A 25,340-nucleotide genomic window follows, 5' to 3' on the forward strand; every position below is an offset into this window, starting at 1 on the left:
TTTCTCCTCCTCCTCCAGCGTTTACATCAAGATTGTAACCAGGACGCTTTGTGGCACACAGACACAGGTCGGCTTTTATTTTATTTGACTTTTAAGACGAGTTCATGTGCAGTGCACAAATCCAAACACTACATTTTAATTGCTCTAATTTATTTATGCACATCTGACAAGAATTCAAAGCGTTTTAACGAATATCAGGGCCCTTTGAGACCACGTCTTTACAATTACCCATTAAACCCTAAGAGCCTTAGGAAATCATGCAATCAGTCAACAGTCAAACTACTATAAAAGGTTTTTATTTTACAGCATTGTTCACCTTGCCAAAAACATGTAGGCCTATCTCTTTCTAGCTGTGACCATGTAAAACGTGATCTTTCTGTTACTTTACATTTAAGAAATGTTAAAATCTTCAAACAACTAGCACTAATTGACTAAATATAACATGTTGTAATAACAATTACAATACTATAGTAACTATACATAATGTATATTAAGTTTTTATACTTTGGAGTTGCATTCTTATAGATAAAGTAGGCTACTATGAAACGTATGATCAAGAAAATCAATACATCTGCAATTTTAATACAAGATCTAAACAAGATTGAAGCGCATATAATCTTACCACAAGAAGCAACTGGTAGGCAATAAAACTGAATATTTTGACGAGGATACTGCTGACTTGTAAAGTCTATCTGAAAAGTTACCCAAAATCAATGCCAACAAACAGCTCTTCCACAAGCATCTGTAAGACAAGTTTTAAAACGTATAAATAGTTTCACATTCTAAATATATAAACATTTACTGATATTACAAACATACCATCTGTGTGAAAAAAAACGAAAGATGGTTTAACAGTAGTACAAACTTTGAAAACATACACAAGTATCTTTCCATTACAATGACACATCGATCTCTGAAAACATAAAAAAATATCTATACACACAGTATGAAAAACAGAAGCCCATCTTTATAGCAATCTGTGTGAACCACACATGGCTCAGGATTTCAATGTGTTTAATCTTATGATGCCATGACATTACTGTGGCTTACAATCAGACCCACCTCCGTAATGCAGGCTACTGTACAGAAATCTCAGAATCTTCCAAAGATGCCTTATCAGTCTCTACAAAAAGCTATACAGTAAACATGAATGCAGAGGACTGGAAAAACAGCTTTTATTGGCACAGCTAGAACCATGTCGCAACGTGCAATTGTATCTCATACAGTGCAAATACCCAATCTCCAATTCAATCAAATAATGTTATAGTACCTTGTGGCCCTGAATGCCATGTCTGAGACACAAACAGTAATACTGCTTATCTACTAAACTGTAGCCAAACCTGGCTTTCATATATTTTGCTTCCTATCAGAGAGCAAATGTTTGAACTGCAATGAGGTCAGAAGTAAAAGTACTGGTAAGCTGAGGCAAGTGCTTCTTATTTAGGACTAAGTCATTTTGAAAAAAGGCAAAAAAGAGTCTTTGATCCAGCTGCGTCTGCTACATATAATAATATGAGCTCAACTGCACACGTGAAGTTTTTGACCAATCAGGCAGTGTGTTGTGGAATCTATAGTCTTTAGCCGGCTTGGTCCCTTTATCTCGAAATCAGGATAAGACTCAAGCAAAAAATAAACAGCATTCCCTCCATTTGTTTCAATCTACAACAATAGCAACACATAACCATGTAGCTACAGTCTTCATTGTGATTACAGCTTTGCTTAATACATTTGGCAAAAGATCCTGGTAGTTTTGGCACTGTTCCCAGTCTAAAAATGAGCAGAAAGGTACTCTGGGACCCTGAGCCCTTGAGAAACATGATTGCTACTGGACTATTCCATTTCTGTCATTTCAGTTGCCCCTTTGACGTAAACATGTGCTGTAGTATAATCAAAGCAAGCATATAACAGAGCAAATGGAGAAATGTGTAAGTAAATAAATAAGTCAATAAATTAATTGTTGATGTTTAAACATAGTAACGTGGCATGTGAGTGTGTGCATGTCAGTGTTAGCTCAGTGGCTCTCACAGTGTCGAGGAGCTCTGTCTGAAGTCCTGGAGGATAGCGGAGGAGTAAGTGGAGCTTGGTGGGCTGCAGAGGGCTAACTCTGAGATGGGGGAGCCAGGAATCGACCCAGCAGAACACACAGAGTCCCTGAAGGGGGAGGGGGGAGAAAGAGCCAAAGAGTCCTCCAGGGTCAGCTTACTCCGAGCCAGCTCCTCCTCTCCCTCCTCCGCCTCCTCAGTGTAGTTGTGCAGGAGATCTAGTGCCTCCCCCTCAACCTCCTTCAGGCAGGAGATTAGTTCCTCCTCTCCAAAAGGAGCCCCTCCTTGCAGGGGACCAGGCTGCCGAGAGGTGTAGCTCAGGGTATGGCTGGTGGAGCTTGCCTGAATGGCGGACACAACTGTCTTGTCATTAAATCCACTGGAGCTGTGCGTGTCCACAAAGTTCCCCTGCAAACCCTCGTTGGTACAGTCCATTGAGGGAGAATAAGAGGGGGGCTCCTCTGAGTCCTGCCCTCGGAGTGTTCCAGAGTGGGGCGGGGTCCAGAGGGGGCGCACTTCCCCGCCCTCGTCCTCCTCCTCCGCCAAGTTGTACAGAGCGTTGGTGCCAGGGTGTGTGGGGGGGAGGTGGGGGTCTGTGCCAGGGCCTTGGTTTTGTCGGTGGGGGTTGCAGCTGTGGGGGTCGACGGGGGCGTTAGTTAGGGGCCTGATGACCGCCATCTGATTCGAGCCGGCTTCCTGTTTCCTCACATGCACAGACAGTCTGTGCCACACATTCCCCCCCTTCTGAGGGTGTCTTGCACCTGGTTCAGACCATGACACAGACTTGCCATTAGAACTATGAACGAGATAAAGACTGCCATTACTAACAGGGATCGCCCGGGGGAAGGGTTAGACAACAACAACAACAGAAGAACAGCAGCATTTCAACATTTCTCAATGCATGTTAAAATACTTGTATAGACGCTTTAACAACAAGAACAGGCAGCTGTGTTGTGGTTCATTCATTAGCTCTAAGTGGCATAGTGTCTGTGAATCTGGGCACTTAAACAGTGGCTGGTGATTCATAATTTCATAATGTGCTGTTGAACAGCATTATGAACTGTGAATTAAAAAAGACTATGAGCCATCCAACCATTTGAGATTCTTTTTTTTGATCTACAGTAAGTATTTATCATGCTTAGATGGGCAACATGCATTTACAAAATGTGTCTGGTGCCTGTACTGTCTCAGACAATGTGATGACACAGGCTTTTAGTGCTGCGCATAGCAGGCTAGGTTAGGTTTGTCTTTCTTGTGTAATTAGTCGGGGAGAGAAAGGCTTTCATGCTTCAAACTGGGATAAATGTAAGGGGATGATTCAAGATAAACCAGAAACACCTAAAACAGAGCTGTGTGCATATCCTTCCCTTGAAGGCTGCAGCGTCTACTGGCTATCATACCTTGTTATCCCCAACCAGTCTGGTGCTATGAAGAAGTTAAGTAGACCCTTCTCCTAATGACAGATTATTGTCTGAAGACGCTGCAGCCCCCAAGGACAGGAGTTTGCCAAGCATAGTCTAAACATTAGCCTGTCAGAATCAACCTGTGTCCGTTGGCAGAGGTTGGGTGAAAATTAGTAGAGCAGAGGGGAGAGACAACATTCAAACACAACGTTCTTCTCATCCCCCATCTCAATCCTTCCTTTTGACACTGTCCATGTGTTTTGCTGTGGAACGCTTATTAGAAATCCAGTTGAAAATCTATACAATCTATTGTTTAACTGGCATACATGAAGTGTACTCTCCCATTAGTGTGAATCTTGCAATTGGACTAGGTTTGAAAATATTCACTCTGGTGAGGTAAATAATAAAAAGAAAATCTGAATGAATATAATATTTAGCTTTTGATTGGCTTATCTACCAAGGACATTTTTTGTCATACACACATTGTAATACATTATATTTGGGTAGACAAAGACAACAGAATGACAGAGTAAAGCCTCTACGTACTCGTATTTCTCCCAACCTAATGACTTCTGGTCACACACTCCAAAAAAAAGGTTTCAAATGGGTGCTTTCGCTGTCGCTTTTGGGAAACCATTTATTAATCCTTTTTGGGTTCCAGGTAGAACCCTTTGGGTTTGAGCTAAAACTGCTTTAGTTCCAGGTAGAACACTTTTGAGTTCCATGTAAACCGTTTTACATTGCATATGGAACACAAAAAGGTTCTGTCTTGAACCAAAAGTGATTTAACTGAATCCAAAAATGGTTCAATTAAGTGGACAGACAAAAAAACTTTTTGGAACCTTTTCTTTCTAAGTGGAACATAATGGTTGGTTCCCATCAGGTGATCAGGCCTTATTCTGTCCTTCCATTTGATCTGATCTCCAGATACTGAGATCTGAACGCCACTGAATTGTACTCACTTGGTGCTTCCGTTCCCGCTCTTCTTCCTACGGAACATGTTGAGGATGCTCTTGCTCTGTTGAGCTGCCTTTCCATCTCCAACATGCATCCTGACCACGTCGGATGTGGTGAAAGCGCTCCTCACATTCCTCTCCGGCTTGGCGATGATGATGTACATCTTGGGCGTGAACATGCACCCCAGTGCCACGGTGACACTCAGGCTCACAGAAAAGGAGGTGGTGATGATCTTGTAGTTGGAGCCAAAGTAGATGGGTACGAAGGCCAGCCAGATGATGCAGGTGGTGTACATGGTGAAGGCAATGTACTTGGCCTCGTTGAAATTGGCCGGGACATTGCGTGTCTTGAACGCGTAGTAGGTGCAGCTCATGATGAGCAGGCCGTTGTAGCCCAGCGGCGCCACCATGCCCACCGTGCTGGTGTTACAGATGAGGTAGACCTCCCGAATGCTGGGGTAATACTTGACGGGCATGGGTGGCTCCAGGATGATCAGGGTTATCTCCAGGACGAGCTGAAGGCTGATGAGGAAGAAGGAGATGAACACCTGGGCCCAAGCGGACATGAAGCGGGGCTTCTTGGTGCAGATTTTCTTCTTGCTGCCTGCCAAGATTCGGGCAATACGGTTGGTTTTGGTGACCAAGGCTGAGTAGCACATGGCGGCCGACAGGCCCACCAGGAGGCGCTGCAGGTAGCAAGAGGTCACGGTGGGATAGGCAATCAATGTGAACGGGCAGATGTAACCTAATAGGACACCGACCAGGATGATGTAGCATAGTTCGCGGCTGGACGACTTGACCACAGGCGTGTCGCGGTACAGCACGAAGACCAACGTGACCCAGAGGGTGACCAGGATGCCCACGCAGGACAAACACACAGCCACTATGGACTCGACGTCAGACCAGTCCAGGTACTTCAGAGGCAGGGGCACACAGCCTGCAGGGGACAGAAGAACACAAAGACGCCCTTGTTATCACAGTAATAGTTGGAGCATGTGTAACAGTTGGAGCATGTGAATGGAAATAAGGGGAACATGAGGCCACTGACAAGAAAGGGAGGAGACCAAGACAGAGGACTAGCAAACAGATTTAGTCAAGAAGTGCGTAGGGATGATCGTAGCACTTAGAAGATGGCCCAACATTCGATAACACACAGAAAAGGACTCACATGCTCCGAAACTGTCAGATTTTTCTTTTATGTTTCTGCTGCAAAGTATCATGGCGGTGATTTGTCATCCGACACACACTTAGACTTGCAAGGGCTTAGTGGGAGAACCGTCCCCAGACTCAGCTTAAAACCCCTGTAATACACAGCACTCGTGGTTAATAGCATTAGAGTCAGTGCCATCAGAGGCTAGGTCTGCCTGTGTCTATGCCAATTTCAACCAGCATCATGTAAGCCACATCACAAGAACATTTCTGAAATAGCTAGTTATCTAACGAAGCAAAAATATTATCTGCATCTGAGATATGCTTCTCCAGTTTTAAAAGCGAGAAAGTGAATGACTAATATCATCACTATACAAAAAGATTTGATCTTGAGAATAGTGTCCATTTAGAAGTTTCACTGCTGAGCTAACTTATCTCCATCCATATATCCAACAAGCTTAGTTTATCAAGGCGTGAGGCTCACACATTGCCAATGGACAAGGGTGGCAAAGCTTCAAATCCCTTTTCCTCTCCGCTAAATGAGTCTGTCAGTGTTTTGAGTAAACCTTTGAATAATTCAATCCTTCCTCAAGTGCACAACACATTCCCTTTGAAAGCTGGTATGAAACTGGTTTCCACAGTAACCAGGAATGACAAAGCTTTGGTCTAAAAGGAAGGCAAATTATAGATTATTATTTCCACATGAATATGGGAATGATATCTCTTAGTATTCCCCACATGCATAGGGGATCACAGGAAAGATGAATATTTAATCTCATACAAATTTGTTTTGTAGATCTACCCCCAGTCTCTCAATGAGCTAATGGGATTTTTCACCTAACAACAGCTGTGCACGGGGAGACGAGCTCCCTCCAGCTTGTCTCAAATTGCTGTCAAAATGATGGCCAGGCTATGACAGCATGAAGAAAATAGGAAGACAGTAGAGAGAAATGAGGAGAGGAGTGGGAAGGGGAGTTCACCGAGAGGTGGAAGGTGAGACAGAGTCTGAAATAAAGTAGATGAGAGAGATCGAGAATTGAGATGAAAGTAGGGAAGGCTTGGCAGTGCCATAGTACAGGAAGAGAGTCTTTTGGTGATATAGTGTCTGTAGAAACAGTGTAAAAAATCTGTAAACTAGGCCCAATTCCCAACCTTATGGAAATTATATTTGCACAAAATATCTTTCATGTCTCAAAAAATAAACAAACAAAATAGAAATTAAACCTTTATTTGTGGTTCTATAGTACCCTTTGGGGGAAATGTTTAATATGTAGTATGTGATTTGAGATTCAGCCACAGTCTATGCCTCTATTGGCTTTTGAAGACAGTGAAAGTGGAAAGAAATACTTTTTTTTTTAACTTGTTTATTTTTATTGATATGTTCTATGGAACTAAATTAAACACTTGACAGAAAAAATTTCTGTTAACCGAACAAAAGTAATGCAAGTGAGAATATACACAGAACGTTTTTTTGTGGTTCTGTTTCCGCCCGTTGGAAATTCCTTGAAACACTAAATTAAGCTTGACAGTTAGCCTGTAAGGGAGCAGGCTAGTTTAGATGTATAAGTTACCTTGTTACTGAGCAGGGACACCTATAAGCCACAGTAATGGAACGGAACTCTTACTTAAATTAGCCAGACTTATCGAAATAAGCCTGGATTTTCCTTTATCTGCCTTGATGGAATACCCCCCGGTATACCATGAAAGACCACAGAAGTGGATGGCTGAATAACATATTCAAAGCTGAAGAATGGTTGAGCTTACTTGAGATGTTTCAACCACTACAGTACAAAGAAAACTTCACCAGCCAAAGTATAGAGGCTGATGTACAAGGTACAAAAATACTAGTTAGCCTGAAGAAGTTTATTATTCATATGGCCGCCACTAGAACTGTATCACTTATCATCATTGATAATGTCACTGCAGTATGCTGAAGCAGACTGAATTCTAAATTGTACAGCAACATTTTGCCAGCTCAGATAAAACCAAATGCCTTTAAACTCATTGGACGGCACTACATCATGTAGTAGGACAATGACCCCAAACACACTGCCATAGCTACCAAGGAGTTTTTCAAGGGCAAAAAGTAGAGAGTTCTTGACTTGCCTAGTCAATTTCCTGACTATAACAGAATTGAGCATGCCTTTCAAACACTAAGCAAAATGGCACAAAAACAAGCAGGAACCTAAGATGGTTGTAGAATAGGTCTGGCAAAGCATCAGCATGGAGGATACTGAGATTCTGGTGAAGTTTATGGGTTGCAGTCATTGCATGCAATGGACAAGTGACCAAGTACGATATCTGCTTTGGGTAGTCTGCACTTTAACTGGAAAGTCACGCTATTATTTTGAATCCAGTGTGAGAATACAGAGCCAAATACTTTTGGAGTTCACTGTATTTTGGGGGGCATTTAATAAACAAAACAATTTGGAACTAATCACAGATTATCTTTCTATTTAAAAATATCACGGAACAAGCACAGAAAATATATTGAGTGCACACAAGCTAACAGCTGTGCTAAACAACCCCCACTGGTATCTGGCAATGCCAGCATACAACATGGGAACACTTCCTTTGAAATCAATGAAAGCTGCTACACAGCCCTTGTTGCACTGCATCCAGCAGCAGCCAATAGCCAAAATGTGATTCTCGATGGCTGTGGGTGTGATGGATATTATAATGCTTAAAAAGGATGACGACAATGCAAAAAGAGACACCCATTACAGCCTGTGTAAAACATTGATGAAATGTAGCTTTACAGAGAAAGAGTCAATATTATCCAATCTATGATGGTGGGTTTATAGATTGTATGAGCTGGGGTCACTAGAGCCAGATCAAAGCGATAGTCATCAAAACACATAAATAGGTGATTCCCCGTTAATGTGTTAGTTACCTTCCAGGTCTTCGTTGGGCCACCAGCCAAGGTCACATGCTTGACAGGTAAACTCATCCCGGACGATCTCGTTATCCTTACAGGTGGTGCAGATCCAGCAGCAGCTCACCTCGCCCTTCCTGATCACCTGATCACACAGAGGTCAGGGGTCACAACCTTAGAGCCCAAATGATTACAATGCACAACTAGCGACATATCAGACTGCTCACATGCACCAACCATGATCAAATATAGACCATCATGGTGCTTTCTTCATTCAGTGGTATATCAGGATGGAACAGCTAACAACTTTTAACTATAGAACAGTTTAGGTGCATCTTATTAAGAATCTATATGGTGTAACAGCTTTCCCTTCGCAGCACATAAACACATTTCCAAAAGACAAGCTTGTTTGCATTTACATACTCCGGTTCCCAGAGTGGATTTCATCAGAGCCGTGATATGTAGAACAGGGTGATAAAAAGAACACTGGGCTATTAACAAAGCATTAGCAGGCTCCAGCCAAAGCAGAGAGGAGAGTGTGCATGCTCCCTTTGGGGGACTTATGGCCAGGCTAAATAAAACTGTCCCTGCTTAGAAGGACTCAAGCTGTTCCCTCAAGAACAATTATGTTATGTTCCACTGCATTGTGTGAATGAACAATGAAAATCATACCTGTCCAATCGCGGACACAATTAAAGCCTGACCTAAAAATCATTATTTACTAAGCAAGGGATACATTTCCAGAGTTTATTTTTTTCAGCCCAAAAGCGTCACATCAGAGAAACAATCAGAACAGTTCCGAATACTATCCTAATTCACCCAGGTCCGGTCCGGTTTGGCCCAAATTGTGCCCGTACCTTGATTTGTCCCCTGGAACAGGGGTCACTGCAGACAGAGCGAACCATGTCGCTGTTATTCATCCAAAGCTTCCAGTCATCGATGTTCAGAATGCCCTCATGCCACGAGCCCACCTGCTGGTAGTCAAAGCTACCATCACCGACACTTTGCAGGTTCATGATGTCATACCTGATGGGGTGGGGCAGGTATCAAAGGAAGGGAGAGAGGGAGAGCAAGGTGAGAATCAGAGATAAAGAGAGCAAAGGAGAATGAACACGTAGTGGGTCATTTACTAATAATGAAACTTTTGCTTTGAGCAGACACCTTTTATCCTGCTCACAAACAATGATGTTGGGAGTGTTTGGAGAGATACTTCAGGTAAAGCTACTTACCCCAGCTTTCAACCCAGAACTACTGGGATCTGATATGAACTGATCCCAGTAGAACTGCAGTACCTTCAGCTGAATAACTGTTGACCAGGTTTGTTTTTCTCATGTGTGGCAGGGTGTGGCAGTGACACAAAGGAGACTGACTGCAGATAAGTGGAAATGACTGCTACAGCACATAGATACACTACCGTTTGGGGTCATTTAGACATTTCAGTGAAGAGGCGACTCCAGGATGCTGGCCTTCTAGGAAGAGTTGCAAAGAAAAAGTAATATTTCAGACTGGCCTAATAAAAGAAAAGATTAACATGGGCAAAAGAACACTGGACACTGGACAGCATTCCTGAGTTGCCTCTTCACTGACATTGAGACTTGTTTTGGGGTACTGTTTAATTAAGCTGTCAGTTGAGGACCTGTGACCTGGCATCTGTTCCTTAAACTTGACACAATTTGTTCTCTTGCTGAGTTGTGCACTGGGGCCTCCCACTTGTCTTTCTGTTCTGGTTAAAGATAGTTAAGCGCTGTCCTGTGAAGGGAGTAGTACACAGCGTTGTACAAGATCTTCAGTTTCTTGTTAATTTCTTGTAAGGAACAGACTTAATTTTTCAGAAAAATTATAAACTGACGAGTTTTAGAGGAAAGTTATTTGTTTCTGATGAAGCTTCAGATACTCAACTTGTCTAAAGGAGGCCAGTTTTATTGCTTCTTTAATCAGCAAAACAGTTTTCAGCTGTGCTAACATAACTGCAAAAATGGTTTTCTCATAACCTTTTATAATGGTAAAGGCTTTCACATAGCCTTTTAAATGATTAACTTAGTTTAGCAAACACAACATGCCATTGGTACATTGAAATGATGGTTGCTGATAATGGGCCTGTGTACACCCATGTCGATATTCCATTAAAAGCTACAATAATCACTTACAACATTAACAATGTCTTCACTGTATTTCGGATCAATTTGATGATATTTTAATGACCAGAAAAATTGCTTTTCTTTCAAAAACATTTCTCAGTGACTCCAAACATTTGAACTGTAGTGTACATTCGATCTGTTCCAGACTCCTTGAATATGGTTACACAATATGGTTGCTCTCTGTCTGTGTTTGTGAGCCTGCATGTGTGCGTATACAATATATGCCCATTCATAGTGTATTTCATTATACTTCCACACAAAATCTTCCCCATAGACAATTCTCCAAACCAACCTCCCTGTCAGCCCCCTTCTCCACCTCCTCCACCCATCACCACCTCCCTCACCTGCCCGGAGTGTCCCCGTTCTCGTCGAAGTACACGTCCTCTCCTGAAACTCCTCGGAAAGTGGTCTTAAGGAGGTAGTCCAGCAGCTTGCTGCCGTCGATGGGGTCCATGGCCTCACACAAGCCGGGCTGGCCGGGGCAAAGCTCGCTGTGCATATCGTGGAGACCGTGGGCCATGGCATAGATGGCATTGATGACAAAGCCCATCTTGCTGTCCTGGACATAGTTATCATGAAGACTCTCATTGCCTGGGGATCAGTCGTAAATTATCAGAATGTCAAAATGGGTGGGGGATTGGTATTGTTTTATGTTGTTTTCTATGGACGGCGGTCATTTTGTTTGTTCTTGTGGAATTTATATGATTGCATGTCAATGGGTACATTTAGGCACACAGAGTATTGTACCACAAGAGAATTGTGAAACTTCCTTCTTAGTCAAACCGTAAACAGCTTGAGTTCGTAATTTAAAAAGTCAACGAAAATACACTCTCTGAATGCAGCACAATATAATTGGCACACAGCATTTGGTAGATGGGTTGCATAGGTCACAATAAGGTGTCCAAAGGCTTAACTTTTTTCCCGAAGGATACAGAACTTGAAAGAATCACGAGGGTGCAACAGTGAAGTCTGTGGACATCATATTGTGGAAGAAGCATTTTCGTCAGCCAGCTTAAAGCATTGTCAGCCAATACAACTGACAAATCAAAGGTGGTCATGTAAAAAGTCACAGGGGATGGGTGAACCTTAGCAATCTTAGCACTAATAGTATTTTTATTTATTTTTTCACCCTACCTGAAGTTAAACTCAAGCAACATTATTTTCATAGATTGCTTAAATGTCCTCCATTTTGTCTCCGTCTCTTCTATTGTTTCTCAATACATTTACCAAATGGCTGTATTTTGTCTGAGGCGATCATGCAGCTAGGCAGCAGAGGAGATCATCTATTGTCCTACTGTACATAGAACAAATCTCTTTTATATCATCGTTCTGAACCGAAAGGGGTCGTGAACCGTGTGTTTCAGTGACTCATTCTTTTTTTGTGTGCTCTCTCCACACTGCAGTAGTTAAAGAAACACATAACAATTTATACTGTAGAGTTTGACTGATTTGACCCTTTCCCAGGGCTTTCCTTGTACAAAGCAGCCAATTTGAATCTATTTGTTTCACTGGTCTCGAGATAGCCATCCAACATTTTCCTTGGAACTAGCACCAGTCAAACTCTACATGTCCTGCACAAGTGAAGTGCTTATATAGTGCAAGTGCAGGTAGAGTCATTGTTTCCATAAACTTGAAATTATACACTTACCACCTTGGAGATCTTTAGGAAGAGAAAATAACATAAGACACACAGCGAACTGACACTAGTAAACTGCTCAGTAAAGGTTTAATGTTTTGAATTCTTAGATCAAACTATATTGAATTACTTAGGTCTCAAGTGAGTCAGTTATTGCAAAGTAGAAAATGTAATAATTTTTTTGTGTTGAGGTGAGTACACTCACAATAACGGCAATACTTAAAAGAGCTTTTCTAACAAAGTGCTTAAAAAGCATGCTTATTGAGCATTATTTCAGGTGATTCATGTAATCGCTATGTAAATCAATGTAATTGGTTGGTGAATAATAGGATTAATTGGGGAGGGCGACAACTCTATTTACCTAGATCACCTTTTGTAGGCAGAGACAGTATTTGAAGAGGAAAAAAGGAGACAACAGATTATCATACATTTTCTGGCCTGGGTGAAAATATATATACATATAATTAACCATATTCACTGTTGGAACAAAACTTCTAATGTCCATAACATGAATTTCACGTAATGGAAAAAAATACTTTCTGATTAATTTACATACAATTAAGATAGTTGTCAATTAATTAGTTATACTTTTTTTATCATTCAGAGACCTCATATTGTTCCTTGCCAAACTCAACATTTACTAATGTTCCAATAGGAAATATTATATTCATCTGACGATTGTATTTTTTCCCCACTGTTATTGTAGATTAAATTAAAATAAGAATTTTCTTCCTGATCCCAAACTGATCATTCCTCACTCCATTCCAAGTAATGCAGTTTATTAGTGGCTCTCACCTGTGCAGACTTTCTTGTACTTCTTCATCTCCTGTGGATGTCCAGCCAGCCGGCACTGGAAGCGGTACTGCCAGAACTCTGGGAACCACGGGTTCCGTGTGTTGGTGTCCAGACGCAGCTTCAGGAAGTAGTCATCAAATGACTTCACTTCCTCTGACTGTAGTTTCATGGTGATCCCGCCTTCTGCTTCCTGTTCATACCCCTCCACCACCTCATCGCGATCTGCCCATCCATCACTGGAGAGAGAGTTCAGAGAGACACAGGGTAAGAGACACAGAGAAGATACTGAGCCATGAACATTATGCCAAGCATTGTATTTGCATTGTGAAGTGGAGGGGGATCAAAACTCATGTAAGATAACAACAATGACATTAGGCACTTATTGGTAACATCCCATTTCATTTAACTTCAATTAAACTTTAATCATAACTAACTAATTAATTATGAAGAAAAGCTATTTATACTGCAGTATAATGAATATTTCATGCTAGTTAATAGTTTAATCAGGGCCCCGATGCACAGTTGGTTCCATATTTTTGAGAGGGAAGAGCATGTTTATTCTGATGAGGTAAAATAGTAATCATACAGGAAAACCAATTAAACAATTTCCTAAAGAATGAAGTCTATGTAACATTTCCCTAGGAGCTCATATGCAAAACCTCAGACAATCATCAAATGATGATGTCCATGGTGTCACCACATTTTTACTGCCGCAAGCAGAAGAAAGCTTTCAGCCAACCAAGAGGGAGGTGAGACAGTTTGAATTGTCTTACTGTCTTGTCATTGCCACCCTTACTGACAGTTTCCTTTTAGACCGGACACATGAAGACCGAAGGGGACAAAAAAGGTGCACGATCAAAGCAGAGGCATGTGTCCATTAGATTCCACTACAGTATGTTTCAACATAGTAGGCAGTGGTCTGCGTGTAGTGGCCCCTATAGGAAGCTGTAGCCCATTACTTTGATCTCTGACCTTTAAAAGTTACACAAGGTCTCTTGCCACTACTATTTCCATATCTGTGTGGAAAATATCACAAAAACAGGACGGAAAGCCATCTTAATTGTCAACATTACTAAAGACTCCAGTCCACCAATTTGTTTTGTTTGTTTGTTTTCCTTTCCTGTGTGTCAGATTCCCCAATTAAACAATGCTCGATTAGATATGCATTTGAAGCCTGGAGACCCTTAGAGGGATGGACAAGAAAGACTAGAGACAGAGCCAAAGAAAATAAATGACTAGAATGTACAGACTTTCTGTAAGCTGTGCACATCTTTTTGGTCTGGTGAGTTTGTGTGTGGTGTGGCGGTCGGTGGGCGGTGGCGGGTTGTCTCTGTCTGTGATGTGGCTCCAATCACTGTGCTCCGGGCTGCAGAAGCTTCAATACCCCGCACTTAGAGCAATGTCAGCCAGCAGCCAATTACCACACACAGAAGGGATATTCTGGGTGACGGAGAGGAGAGTGTTCATGTGAAGTATACTGCATGTGCCATGTTCAGCCGTTTTAAACAAGGTCTTTGAGAAACTGTTAAAATCCAAGGCAACTTATCCATTGGGCATGTCATAGTTAATTGCTTGGATATATTTGGTGACAACTTTAGCAAGTGTAGGTAACTTTATACACACTTTCTTTTCCTGGTGCATCACACAAGTAATGATACCACCTAAAATCTCTAATTAATGGGTTATATATTTTTTTCATAAAAACTCCTAAATATGTATAAAAACTGAGTATTAACATAATTGTCACAATTTCTGAGTATTATTTCCAATTTTGAGATTTTTAACCCAGACTTGACCCAATATTTCTCTCCTTACAATTATGGCCTTGCATTACGTCAACAATTCTTCAAGTTAGGAAGGGGGTCATATTGAAAAATATATCCTCATCAGAACATCTCACCTAGCCACTATGCTTCTTATCAAAGTGCTTGCTCAAACAAGAACTATTCAAGAGTACATATGTGCTTGGAGGAGAGTGCATTCATTGCCAAACAACTACAGTATGAGCTTACAGTTGCCAACCACGTAGTTGCTAGAGAGCAATGAGACAATTCAGCCCTATCCCTTAGTCCTAAACATTTACCCTCTACCAGAGACTCAAATGAATGCTGTGGTTCACCAGCCACTGTGGCAGTCAAAACACTTTTTAAATTGAGCCCAATAAAACTACAAACCACAAATGTTGTGGGTTTGGGTGCTCTACACATTGATTTTTCATGTGCAATAAATAAATCACAAATTGCACTTACTCTTCAGAGAATTTTTATGTTCTAAAAAGGCATATGAAACAACTTGGACTGTATATAGCTCAATTAATACAATGGGAGACAGAGGATCCGGCCAACATGACTAGTGAAATAAACATAGTATCTGGCAATGCTAATATTTCCCGTTTAATCTTGGCCATTTGAAATGCAGTGTTGGTATACCTCAACCAGGATTAAAATTCCTAACCAAAACAACACTGAAAAAGAATTCAGAAATACATCTGAATTCTCAGATTCTTTGGTTCCACTGTCTTCCATTGCATTAATTGAGTTTTGAATAGAGACGCATCTGATTTGTCTCAGTAGCATTGTCTGAGCATGTTACCCATGTCTGTGTGTGTATGTGGTGACGTAACATGTACAGCCACCTTCACTCTTCCTCCCTTTAGATATTGACATACCCAACTACTATCATTATTCCATCCCTCCCTTATTCTCTCCCTCTCTGGAATTCTCTGACTCAAGGTAGCTACCTGAATTTGATGTGCTAAATTCAATAATGTTACAAAGGGACCTTCAATATGTCCCCACAGAGAAGTGGAGTAGTGCTACTGCAGGCTATTGAAGAAATAGAGATTGAATTTGCTGTGTGTTTGTGTATGTGTGTGCCAGCGAGCGAGCATGCATGGGTGTATGTGGGTATCTGTGCGTTTGTGTGCGCATCTGGGTTTGGGAAATGGACAGAGTGTGTGGAGCATTTATTTAACAAATCAGTAATGTATACACATTGTTGCCAATGTAGACAGGCATAGATGGTTTCACATCAGAGTGAGAAAATGGATTCTCAACCCATACATGGAAATGTTATGATTTAATGCTTCATTACCACTGTTACTAGTTTTACTAGTTTATCCAATATCCATTAAAGCACAACAGTTACTCATGTTATCAAACACTTTCTACTGCCATTTATCATAATTCAAGGAGAATAATGGAGACCAATCAGGAATCTTTCATGGCTGTTTGTATAAAAATTTAATAAGTATCTGGTAAGCTTATAATGTTTTGCTTTTTCTGTCAGTATTATATCTGAGTATGTGTAACACGAAAGCACAGACATTAATTCAAATGAAAAGTTGAGAGAGAGAGGTCAAGAATGCCCAAACCAAGATGTAAAGACGGTGGAGCACCAGACTCCAAACATAAAATGTCAGTAGTTCTGAAGTGGAGGTACTGCTGCAGGAAGTGAACAGCAAACGAGCTGTCATATTCCATAGCATCAGCAGTGGATATAAAATAACAACAAAGAAAGATGCATGGGATGCCAACACTAACGGGTCAACATTATTATTAGTGATCGCAGTAAATTCAGCTACATTTTCAATTATAATTATAATTGCTTTCAAAATGATCTGCAAAATCCAATATTAGTTGGACTAGCCCTGCAGTTGCCATTGTACCCATACATCTATGATTGTAGCCTACATGTTTCCGGTTTGCACGTTAAACAATGTCCTGCCTTCAGAGAATGACTGACAGGGCCATAGAACATGAAAATGCAATCGCATTGCAATGTCATTTTCATTAAAGGTGCCCTGTGCAGCATTTCCATCAATAACCCTTAGTTACATACCATCAGATCACATTAATAAACAGTTTCTGGCAGTGTCAGGATGGACACTATCACCAGTTGTTACGGGGGGAGCCGCGAGTGGGCCCAAGCGCACAACACCAGACACAATCAGAGAAACAAAAAGGGTGTTTTAATGGTGGCTGGGATGGAAGGACCGATGCCAGGCCGGAGGGGTTGGGGCTGGGCAGGTACAGTGTGGAGAAAAAGTATTTGATACACTGCCGATTTTGCAGGTTTTCCTACTTAAAAAGCATGTAGAGGTCTGTAATTTTTATCATAGGTAAACTTCTACTGTGAGAGACGGAATCTAACAAAAATCCAGAAAATCACATTGTATGATTTTTTTATAATTAATTTCTCACAGACCTGTTAGTTTTTCTTTAAGAAGCCCTCCTGTTCTCCACTCATTACCTGTATTAACTGCACCTGTTTGAACTTGTTACCTGTATAAAAGACACCTGTCCACACACTCAAACAAACAGACTCCAACCTCTCCACAATGGCCAAGACCAGAGAGCTGTGTAAGGACATCAGGGATAAAATTGTAGACCTGCACAAGGCTGGGATGGGCTATAAAACAATAGGCCGGTCTGAAAATGGAATTAGAAAATGGAAGAAGTTCAAGATGACGGTCAATCTCCCTCGGTCGGGGGCTCCATGCAAGATCTCACCTCGTGGGGCATCAATGATCATAAGGAAGGTGAAGGATCAGCCCAGAACTACACGGCAGGACCTGGTCAATGACCTGAAGAGAGCTGGGACCACAATCTCAAAGAAAACCATTAGTAACACAAGTGGCCTAGCCAGTCTCCAGACCAGAAGCCAATAGAAAATCTTTGGAGGGAGCTGAAAATCCATATTGCCCAGCGACAGCCCTGAAAACTAAAGGATCTGGAGAAGGTCTGTATGGAGGAGTGGGCCAAAATCCCTGTTGCTGTGTGGGCAAACCTGGTCAAGAACTACAGGAAACGAATGATCTCTGTAATTGCAAACAAAGGTTTCTGTACCAAATATTAAGTTCTGCTTTTCTGATGTATCAAATACTTATGTCATTAATTACTTAAAAATCATGCAATGTGATTTTCAGGATTTTTGTTTTAGATTCCGCCACTCACAGTTGAAGAGTACCTATGATAAAAATAACAGACTTCTACATGCTTTGTAAGTGGGAAAACCTGCAAAATCGGCAGTGTATCAAATACTTGTTCTCCCCGCTGTAGGTAGGTAGGTAGGTAGGTAGGTAGGGCGAGGCAGGCAGGACAGCGGGTAGGCAGGGCAGGTGGCTGACAGGCGGTCAGGTGGAGGTGTTTAGAGGCTTGGTAAGGTGGCTCTTGGTAACGGGGAACAAACAGAGTTAGTTGGAAGGAGCAACTAAACTGGGTGCTTAAACTATGGTTTAGAGCGGCCGGGAACGTTACTGCCTAGTAGTGAATTACAACGATCTAGCGCCAGACAGACCAGGGTATATATAGGCAGGCTGATGAGGGAATGAATAGCACGTGTGGAGACTTGAGGGGCAGTGGGGGAAAGCCCCACATACACGGACAGGCAGGAGAAAAAGAGCCTGGCCCGGACTAGGAGGAGGTGGATGCGGAGGGCGTGACACCAGTGCCATGGTTGCAAGTAAAATGTAGAAGGTTGGGACGCTTGTAGGCATGTACTTCCTTGAAGGTGTGGGAGGTGAAGTCCACTGACAAGCTTTGTTTGGGTTCATGTAGCCTACATTGAACACTTCAGAAATGAAAATATACGGAAGCAACGCGAGCATAAGACAAACAAGTGTACATTTTGCACTTGATAGTGAGAACTGAAGTTTGTGTGAACAGTGATGAAGAGTTGTCTACCTTTCTACATGACAAGTAGGTTACATCCCCTCATTTAGTTAGTTGGCTAGGTGGTCAAGGAAATCTATGTGTAAGGTTGATGATGACGGAGAAACAATTATTCTACGTAGAAAATCATTCTATGTTCTTGTTTATTCTATTTGTATGAGCACAGATACGTTTTAGGAAGGTTTCTCTAAAGTCTTTGGTCGTGACAATAGCTAACGAGCTAAGTTGTGTCTGAGCAGACACTCCTTGATTAATGTTCTTGCTGGAAAATAGTGTTACAACCTGGTGTTCTCTGCACAATGTTAAGAAAACTAACATGCATTGTGAATTGCTTGAACAAACCTAATGCACGAATGAATATTGCTTGGACGAAGCAATTATATTGCCTTTTAGCTAGATTTCGCCTTGTGCAAACTGGTCAAAGTGTGCATATTATTGTTCCAGCTAGTGCTAGCTAGCATGATTATGGTTTCATGTTTGCTATATAGTCATCAACAAGTCCCTGAAATATCGCAATGCATCAAATGCAATAGATAGTCCAGATGACGTTTTGATTGGTTTAGCTGTTTACTTTGTTTTGTCTTTGTTCGGTAGCTGTGGAAAGGGCCCATCAACATTTACCCCATTGGAAACAAAAGTCTGTGTTTATTGTTCCAGAATCGACGGTTGGAGGTGACACTGCTTCAAACCGGTCAGTAGGCTTGTAGTTGGTAATGACAATGTCAGATCCTAATAGAGTTATAGAACTGCTATATCACTGCCGATAGGTGGTGTTAAGCTGCATAGGGCAACTTTAAGTTAGAAAAACAGCATCAGAGCGTGGAAGTTCAATTGCAAAGGGTGTTGTTGTTTCTCACTTTTCACATTTTAATTAACATTTAAATTTTTTACGACCAAGCAGGCATGACTTTGAAAATTAAATGCCAAATGGCTTATCATTAACATTTTTATATTGACAGCGAATGTGTATATCAGTACATGAAAATTGAATACAAATCATGATATTGCATTTTAATTTCCATATTGACTAAAATAATGCAGGAAAAAGTGGAAATGAAAATGCAATGTGGGATTGCATTAACATTTGAGTTAACTATATGCTTCCATATGTACCAACCAATAAAATGCCAGCTGGCATGATTATATTCAAACCACCAAAACATAAATCATTCCAAATCCTGTCAAGTCTGACCAAGGCTCTGCACCCACTTCACCTCTCTTCTAACCTCTTTAAGTTGCCATTCGCTATTGTGTGAGAATTCTACCCTGAACCATTATATTGTGATTACATGTTATGCTAATTATAATTAGCATATTTACGTGTTATCTATTAATGTTCTTCCAGAAACCTAGTACTGTACCTAAGGTTAAAGACACCTGTGCCCGACTCTGAGCTTATCCAAATAAAGAGGTGTTCTTTGTTGAAGAGACCAGTGTTCTTTGTTGAAGAGACCAGTTATTATCCCAATATTATATTGTTTTTCTATATTACGAGCAGTGGTTGATCATAGAACTATTGGTCCTCATCGAGGCTTATAGTATTGGGACTCATTGAGGGTTTATTTCTTACATGTCTCATGACTGGTGTGAGAATAATAATGGTTTCTAATAATGTATTAGTCTCATACTTGTGTGGGGCTCCTTTATAAGAGAGGAATCTGGATTTTATGTCTTTCTCCCACGTACCTGTAACCCTAATAAAGCATTCAGCTAAACTCGGTAATTAATTAGTTGTTCTGTTATATTTTCTCTCTATTTTCAGGCTCTCTCACTTGCTCCAAATTTTTTTTCCTTTATTCACTCTTCCCTCTGTCTCCCCTCTTCTTCTTTTGCTCTGTTTTTCAATATTGCAAAATCTCATCCCTCTTCCCTTGGTCTTCTCTAATCCCTGTTTGTGTACTCCACCTTGCGGGTCCAGTTCATTTTGTATGAGCCAAGTTTTCTTAGCTACGTTGACGGAAGGCCGACGAGGCCTGGCCTGGGATCCATTAAAACACTATTCAGATCCATCTGCTTTCACTTATTCATCTCGCCCCAGTTTAGAGATCCTTGTACCAATGGGGAACACTGTTAGGAGATTCAGATTTATCGCTATCTAGCTACCTGTCGGCAATTCCCTGTTCTCAATATTCATTACCCAGGAGATATGTTGTCCCAAACCCTTATTACTGTTTTTTTGTGTTTTCCGTGTCTTAGATTGTGTGCATGAGTTTATTTGTGTCTATGTGAACGCATGTAAATGTAATCACTTATGCATGCATATACATGCATATTCATGTACAGGAAAAGTGAGCAAGAAGGCCATCACAACAAGGAAATTGTTTCAGCCTCAGCGCACTCTAATCTCACAATGACATCCAGATGCCAACCCAGCATGCTCTTTCTGATCATTTCCACGTCCTTCATATTATAACAACTCGAAGACATCATTTGGAGAAATGGAGCAATGTCCTTGACAATATTTTGCAGCTTTTCAATTAAAGCTTGTGTTACATCACAAATATTCAAATTGCTTGTAAAGCCTGCTGTTCAGTGAAACACAAAGAGACAAAATGTAGTCTGATAAGTCAACTGTAAAATGACTTGGAGCAACAAACACGAAAGCTGTATACCGATCTTATCCTTCTTGCCTCTAATGTGCTAGAATTGTGTCTCTAATCAAAATGTGCATAGAATTAACAAGTTTTGAGGTATTTTCCTGAGGTGCTGCGGTTTGACTGACTGTTGGCCCATAGATTTGGAGTCAGTCAATCAAGTCAGTCACTCCAGCCTCGTATCCCTCTCATCAAAGAAAATCAAGGTGCCAGGCACAGTGATCTTGCCACATCAGGTTAGTCACCTGATCAAATTGTTTGCAATGTAGCCCTTCTAAGAACCTTGGTCTCTTCGGTTACACTTCATTTTTTTCACGCCCTCCACATACCCCTCCTCTACGTGCCAGGCCCTCCCTCTCTCCTGTTTGTGTCTGTGTGTGTTTGGGCCCGGCTCCAGGCTCCTGCGATCCAGTTCTTGGTTTTCCTCTACATCTTCACCACTCCTCCTTAAGTCTCCACACATGCGGTTCATCTCCTCATCAGCATGCAGTTAAATACCCTGGTTTCCCATTCACTCATCACTAGATCGTTGTTGTTCACTACCTGGTAGTAATGTTCACGGCTGTGCTGTACTTTTATTAGGAGTAAACCTGCTTGAGTTGTTCTTCTTCCTTGCTAACGTTATTCTCCTCTGTTCAGAGATCCACCCTATCCTGCCTACAACCTGGTCCGCCAGCCTGCCTGCTCTGCCCATGCTGCCTGCCTACCCTGCTGCCCTGTCTGCTTTGCCCTGGCTACCCCACCTACCAGTCCAGCCCTTACCCCTCCGGCCTACCCCGTTACCCTGCCTGTCTTGACCTGCCTACCCCGCCTACCAGTCCAGGCCTTGTGTCAGTCCTTTTACCCCAACTTCCATTAAACACCATTGAGTTTAGTTTCTTGCGTCTGGTGACATGAGTTTGGGTCCACCTAGTTGTTCCTCCTATAACAATTTTGAGTCACAAATTCCATATGTAAATGTTTAATAGATGGTTTGTTGAATGTTGATTGATTGTATTACTATCTGTTGATAAGCAACTGCTTGCAAAGATTTGGATTAGGGTTGGGTTTAGAAGAAGGATAATGGTTAAGTTTAGGGTAAGGGTTAGTAGATAGTTAAAATGTTTCTGATAGCCAGTAGATAATCTGTATAGCATCTACACACTTTTGGGATCCTCAAAAATCTTTTTACCTGCTTTTCAATCCACACCTTTATCAATGATGGCAGAGGTGAAGCCAATGACAGTGTGAATACTGTATTCTCACTGAGTAGTAATACAACGCTGTTAGTTTTCAACAGGACAACTCCAGGTTGGGTTGTGTATCAGCTTCTAAACGAGTGATAAAAGCAGCTGTTCTGTTCCAAGAGATACTGAATCTGCTCACTCCAACTGGTTCAGGCTGTATGGCACAATATGATCCACCGTCAGAGAAAATAGTGAATAAGCAGCAATTCCTCATCCTGTTATTTCACTACCCTGATAAAGAGATAAAAGACTGGGTGTTGTTGTTCTTTTTCTCTCTCGCGCTCCCCTTCTCTCTCCTCACCCACACTTATTTTCTGTCTTTTGTCTCTCTCTCCCCTTATCTGTCTCTCTCTCTCCCCTTATCTAACTCTCTCTCCCAGTATCTCTCTTGCTCATTTATTTAAGCTGAGTGTAAAAATCATAGGCCAGTTGTTAAGGAAATGGGACTGCCTTGCTGAGAGAGAGAGTGAAGAGAGCGAGCAAGAGATAGTGACAGACAATACTGATTCACAGTTTTCTCTTCACCTCAGTCTCTCTCAGCCACAAAAGACCCAGGACATCATGTCTGGGCGCGCCAGTGTGCCTGCCTGTCTGTCTTCCTGAATCTCTACCTTTGCATTTACCTCTCTTTTTGCCTACCTTTTTGTCTGTCTTTCTGCCCAGATACTCATCTCTGCCTGCCTGCTGGCCTGTGTGTGTATGTGTTTTTGTCTTCTTACCTACCTGTCTGGCTGCCTGGCCGAGTGCTCAGTCATTTCCTGGTAACATTTCTAGTTCAATTTTGCCAAAGAATATTGGAGAGGGTGATGCATTTATGATGCAAAAAAAATCCTAATCAAACTGTGAAATTAGATGGGGCCATATGAGTGTTTTAGAGTACAACATGTGGAAAAGCAGCTCATGTAAATGTCTGCAATAATAACAGCTTAGATGCCAGCCACATCAGAGAGGGATATAGAAGAAATAGTGCTAATTGCATGTGAGTGGGAGGGACTGACTCTGCATAAGCTCTGGCGTTGATGACAATAAGGCAGATATGATGCCATTGCCACTATTAGCTGTTGTTACCCCTCCCCCTCCCTTCTGCTAATGACACAGTTGTGTGTCAACCATGATCAAAATGAGTGATTCACCATTTGAATTAACAGCCCCGTGCGTACAGTATTTCAGTAGTAATTGCCGGAACAATGTGTTAATAAGCCCTCCTGTGCCAGCTCTGTTTGGTGCATTGAATGCAATTTCCCCCTGGGTAATAAAGTCAGTAAGCAGGTCAGGCACATTATTCCCCACAAGGAGTAGTCAGAATGTATGTTAAACGGGCCTGCTCTCTTGGGTTTCAGAGCCACAGATGTGTTTCTCCCCATGGTTCGGTCCACTATGCTGGGACGCTAATCAGCTAATCACAGCTTCATCCCACTTTTTCACACCTTCTCTGGGTCCTTTGTTCAGGACACCCCCTGTCCTGGCATGAGGTGTTAGTGCCCCCTTGTGATGGGACATCTGTTCAGTTTTCAACTCCAGGCACATCCTGTGGAATAGTTTCCCTGACCTCGCAATGAAAAACATCATGTCATCACGCAAAAAAAGTGGCTATTCACAAGACTATGACCAACTACTCTGGTTCCTTCATGTGCGGAAAGTCTGGTAGAGCAATGCGACAAACTTGGCCTTAATTAGCCAATACGAAATGTATGATAAACTCCCCGCTTGATAGGCATTGTCTTATTTGGCTTGGACTACCAACGAGGCATCTCTCACAGGATTTCTGCCCTGTCTGGACAGATTAAGTCCTTTACTGGACACCTATTTCCACAGATTAAGTCCTTTACTGGACACCTATTTCCACAGATTAAGTCCTTTACTGGACACCTATTTCCACAGATTAAGTCCTTTACTGGACACCTAATTCCACAGATTAAGTCCTTTACTGGACACCTATTTCCACAGATTAAGTCCTTTACTGGACACCTATTTCCACAGATTAAATCCTTTATTGGACACCTATTTCCACAGATTAAGTCCTTTACTGGACACCTATTTCCACAGATTAAGTCCTTTACTGGACACCTATTTCCACAGATTAAGTCCTTTACTGGACTTGATTTAAGAGACATTTTGCTGTATTTTGATTAATGAAAATCAAAAGAAAACACTCTGTGTGGTCACTCCTATGGAATGATAATATTGTCACTTCCACTAAGGTCAAATGCAAATAGTTGATGTGCCAGTATTACAGCATATGGGCTTTATGCAAAAGCTTGGGGACCCGGTCCAAACCTGGGACCCGCAGGTCCCTGAAAACAACAGTGGAACCCATGTTGAACCAGAAACCTTCCACATACCTAACCGTGCAGAAAGCTGCATCAAATGTATGTATTTTTCTCTGCTTATTTTGCATCTAGTGATGGCCACAGCACAAAATGTAATTGACGAAATAATGCTGTAAGTAATATGTTTGATCCATTCAGCGTGGGAGCTGAAATCGCATTAATCAAGTATTCTTGTGTGTGTAACAGCGCTCAATGGAAATCCATGAGCTCTCTGAGTGTTAGAATGGTCATCAACTTTTGAGTTGTTTCAATATCCTTGCACTCAGTAACCCCGGAGCGGTTTTGAGGATTGTGTTTTGTAGAGGGGAGAAAGTTGTTTTTTGTATTTCACTTTTTTAAGAATATATTTTTTATACTACTGCTATGGCAACCCAGTTATGAGAAAATCTTGAGTGAGGGTCTTGACATTCAAAATTCCTACTTGGATTATTCATTTTGAAAGCCCAATCAATGGGCGATGTGGCATGCAATTAAAAAATAGATAAGCAAAAATAATAACAGAAAATACAAAAAATACATACAGT

At 41.5% G+C, this 25,340-nt stretch overlaps 1 protein-coding gene across 4 annotated transcripts in view; it reads right to left on the reverse strand.

Moving 5' to 3' along the window:
- Nucleotides 1-280: 280 nt before the first annotated feature.
- grm1a (glutamate receptor, metabotropic 1a) overlaps nt 281-25,340 on the reverse strand; it is a 47,010-nt gene continuing 21,950 nt past the window's right edge. The window contains exons 4-11 of one of the 4 annotated variants that reach the window (XM_020056356.2): nt 12,995-13,230; nt 12,561-12,569; nt 12,212-12,223; nt 10,908-11,154; nt 9,283-9,451; nt 8,444-8,570; nt 4,408-5,338; nt 281-2,838 (exon numbers count right to left, since the gene is read on the reverse strand). In XM_020056356.2, coding sequence (XP_019911915.2) covers nt 2,022-2,838; nt 4,408-5,338; nt 8,444-8,570; nt 9,283-9,451; nt 10,908-11,154; nt 12,212-12,223; nt 12,561-12,569; nt 12,995-13,230 — 2,548 coding nt within the window. In that variant the 3' untranslated portion in view covers nt 281-2,021. The remainder of the gene's footprint in view (nt 2,839-4,407; nt 5,339-8,443; nt 8,571-9,282; nt 9,452-10,907; nt 11,155-12,211; nt 12,224-12,560; nt 12,570-12,994; nt 13,231-25,340) is intronic. The other 3 variants (XM_020056357.2, XM_010903473.3, XM_010903474.3) reach the window with 3 other exon arrangements.

This window comes from Esox lucius, chromosome 18 (assembly GCF_011004845.1).
Source record: "Esox lucius isolate fEsoLuc1 chromosome 18, fEsoLuc1.pri, whole genome shotgun sequence".
NCBI classification, from domain to species: domain Eukaryota; kingdom Metazoa; phylum Chordata; class Actinopteri; order Esociformes; family Esocidae; genus Esox; species Esox lucius.